Source organism: Hydractinia symbiolongicarpus, chromosome 14 (genome assembly GCF_029227915.1).
Source record: "Hydractinia symbiolongicarpus strain clone_291-10 chromosome 14, HSymV2.1, whole genome shotgun sequence".
NCBI lineage: Eukaryota > Metazoa > Cnidaria > Hydrozoa > Anthoathecata > Hydractiniidae > Hydractinia > Hydractinia symbiolongicarpus.
In genome coordinates, this window is record NC_079888.1 from 4,021,484 (window position 1) to 4,025,241 (window position 3,758).

The 3,758-nt window shown below is 31.4% G+C and overlaps 1 protein-coding gene across 1 annotated transcript; it reads left to right on the forward strand.

The window, feature by feature from the left end:
• Positions 1-264: 264 nt before the first annotated feature.
• LOC130626129 (uncharacterized) lies at positions 265-1,362 on the forward strand. The gene is made up of 3 exons (XM_057441233.1): positions 265-627; positions 709-833; positions 1,004-1,362. Exons 1-3 carry the CDS (start codon positions 621-623, stop codon positions 1,250-1,252), a joined length of 381 nt encoding a protein of 126 aa, XP_057297216.1. The 5' UTR covers positions 265-620; the 3' UTR covers positions 1,253-1,362.
• The last annotated feature ends 2,396 nt before the right edge of the window (positions 1,363-3,758 follow it).

A 3,758-nucleotide genomic window follows, 5' to 3' on the forward strand; every position in this document is an offset into this window, starting at 1 on the left:
ATGATTATATATTTGTTAATACACTCATGTCATTGAATGAATTATTAAAATGAACACAAAATTACCATTTTAGTTCGGAAAGTTAGAGCAATTGATTCTGATCAATGTAAACAAACTTGCGTGACAGTATTTGCTATTTAAAGTTTAAAAAACAAACAAACAAAAAAGTTTAAAAAAAAATCTCTAAGGAAACGATTAACAATAAACTGAAAATGTGATTATACACGTATATATCTCCATGCATAATACTTGCGTAACTGCAGCCACAAAAAAAACAAATGTACGCGGAAAACTTCGTAAACATAGTTCAGTTTACATACAAGTCAACGGATTTCTTTCTTGCTAAACATATATCTCGTCAGATGGACGTATTCTGAAGCACCTAGATGTCAATGTATTTATTTATTAGCTACTGACATGTAATAGTTGAGAATGTGGAGAAATGTTTCAGTATGTGGCCATAACAACGATGATGGACTGACTCTTAAAAGGCTATTTATAACCAGTGTTAACCTCAGATACGGAAGACGTGCGTGTAGTCTTTCTAAATGGCCCAATGACAGCTAATAGTTATTCATGTGTGGCGAAATATTCTATCAGTTATCTTTTTTGATCTGGTAATGCACTGTAAGTGTTCTGTAAACTATCATTATACAACCTATTGAATTCTATACTGTATTTATAATACGTAATAATCATTATTATTAGACTGTAGACCAAGGCAGAACGAAAGTACCATGTTTACATTGCTAATTTATGCTTCCATTCTTCTCCCCGTGTGCTATGGTGTGAATAACGGAGGACCGACTATTCGAGGAACGACACTTTCAAACGTAAGCAACTTTATTTATTATATAAGGCTACATTTTAAAAAACGTTGTACTTACATTTGACATAAATGTTTTTCTCATAATGCTTAAAAATTGTTGTTTAAAAACCCATCATATTTCAAATTATTATAAAGTATTTATTCCCTAATTTATGTTGCATTTTTTATATTTAGAAAGGCGCGGTTGACCGATTCTGCAAATTAAATCCAAATAAATGTCCCATATGGAAATATAGAAATTTCACAGGAACGGTTAATGGAAACCACAGCTTTAAAGATAGTAATACCAAAGGTACAAACCGATTTACATTATATGTTTTAGAAGATATGAAAAGATTGAGACGAAATAAAAAAATAATATCAAGGGACGTAATAGAATCAAAAAGACGGTCCAGACCTGGGACATTTGACGCAAGGTTGTAGAGAAAGAAGAGTTTGGACAATATCGATATAACTAGCTACCGCTTTTGTAATATAAATTGTGGTTAAATGTTGGTTAATGACAAAGTTTTATTAAGAATAAAATGGATAAACCGAAATTTTTTACTGTTTTTTCACAGCTGTCCAAAACATGTTTTCATTAAAAAGTCTGATAATTAGCCATTGTATCAAGGCCAGAGCTGCCACATGGATAGGGTGGATTGCAGCAATTCAATTTTTTACACAAGTGCGCTTGTTAAGCTTGTATTAACACCTCTTTATACTGGGTTTTTTGTGTCCAATATCCTTGTAGAAGTAGGGTTGTGGGAGGGGGTCTGATCTAATTGATTCAAATATTTTTACATGGCTATAGTTATCTAGGTAATATTACCTTCCATAATATTACCTTTTGAAACAAAACAGGTAAATTCAACGACGCATTTGTTATAGCATTTACCAAAATGTGATTTTAAATTTTTTACTGAAAAGTTGCCCAATAAAAAAAATATTAAAAGTGACAAAGCAGTATCAGGGAGTCAGGGAGCTGAAATAAAAAAGTGAATAACTAGGATATAAATAGCAAGCTAATGCCTGAAAAATCGAAGAAAATGCATCTTTCCAAAGAAATAATCTTCAAGATAGAAAAAATAGGAATCGGGGCATTTTCGAAAGAAATTATGTGAGATTGATGCAAAAGGATTTCTCCTAATAAAAAAACCCATTTACTTTTACGAAAGCTTTTGATGGGTGGTGCTTATGTTAAAAAAGCTTGTAGAATTGTATTTAAATTTTAAATTTAAGACCAAAAATAAAGACCTTATTAAGACCTTTTTCAAGAAGATAATAAAAACATGTGTAGTTTATTTTTAATATTCTGCGGATTTAAGTCGCCAACCACGGAAATAAAAAAACAAATTAAAGATGAAATAAGGCCTAATAATTTGCTTTATTTAATATTATCCTTTCTTTTAATAGGCACTGGAAGTGTCAAAAAATAATACGTGACTGTCACGCAACAAGATAAACATCCGCATAACAGGGAAACGGTGGCAATCTTAATGTACAATTCACACGTTCGATCTGCAACTTATACATTCTTACTTGAGTGATATTTTTTTCTTTTCTTTTTGGTAAAACCACTAACTATCAAATTTGATTTGTACCAATTACATTTCTGACATATTCTTTTCCTTTCTGCGAAAAGTGGTTTAAGCGCGTCATAACTACGACAACAGAATGTTATTTGTAAAAACATTTATTTATAGTAAAAACGTACAGGGTGATATAGTAACCAACCTACGTGCGAAAGAGTCGGTTAGTGATGAAATTAACAACTTTTGGCCGTTGTGTCAACAGTAAAACCAAACACTTTAGGCACACATATTTATAGTGTGCTACATGCATAATGTTTGTCAGTTTTTCAAAAACAACTTACAGCAAATCGGAATATAAAAATCGCAAGTACATGAACGTACAAAAGTTGTGAGTTGTAGTAATCCTATTGAATGGCACACTTCTAAAGACTTTCTCTACTTTGTTATAAAACTAAATGATTGTTAGTATCTAACATTGCACAGCTGTCGAAAACGATATGCTCAGCAATAACCATTTTTCATACATGCATAGTGTATTTCTGAATCTAATATATAGCATTGAAGACAGCTGGTGGTATTAGGAATTCAGGAGTAGCGTGAAAAGGGTCATTTTGTGCCCGCCAATCGGTGTTTCGGAATTAAACCAGTTATAAGGGTAGTCTTATCGCTAATGTATTTTATTCTTAAATCTATAAATAAACAAAACAAAGATTAACATCCAAGTTTTCTTCCATCATGTCTCTGATGCAGGTTTTACGGCGCCAAAGAGCGGATATGCAAGTCATGGCATTGTATAAGTTACGTAAAAAAGAATAGATTGTCAGTGCTACTAGAAAATTAATATTACCTTAAAAAATTTTAAAATTCTTAAGTGGATAGTACAACAAATCTCATAAGATATACATAACGATCATTAAAAAATGCTGGTCATAATGTTATAACGTATTGTAAATTTATTTTGATAGGTTGTGTTACAAATATTACCTGTTTAGCGGATATAGTCTCTTTAGTAGCATACACGGTATAGGCTTCTGCAAACCGCTTTAAGTAGCATTTAATTTTGCCTACTTTTTTCTTCTCTGCAGTCTTTGTTTTAGTGCTATTTAAGTTTTCTTTATTTTTTGTTTTCGAAAACTATATATAACGACATCTACTTTATTGTCATTAAACATCTTTATGTATCTAAATTATATCCTCCCTGTCAATCTGCGCAGTTTTTCACAGGGGCTTAAGACTAGTTTTATATACTACGAAGCTAAGGTGGTGCTAATTATATATTGCAATGAGCATTTACTTACTATTTTTGCTGTTCTTGTGTGATCGATCCACACTTCTTGTTTTCCATTTAAGAATTGACCCATTTTTCTGTTTTTAATATTCTTTTTTTTGATTTGTATTACAATTACATTAGTGTA

Bases quoted from the DNA above. Each gene is read 5' to 3' on its own strand.
- LOC130626129 (XM_057441233.1), top strand. The intron at 834-1,003 runs GTAAGCAACTTT...TTTTATATTTAG, and splicing joins GAGGAACGACACTTTCAAAC to AAAGGCGCGGTTGACCGATT.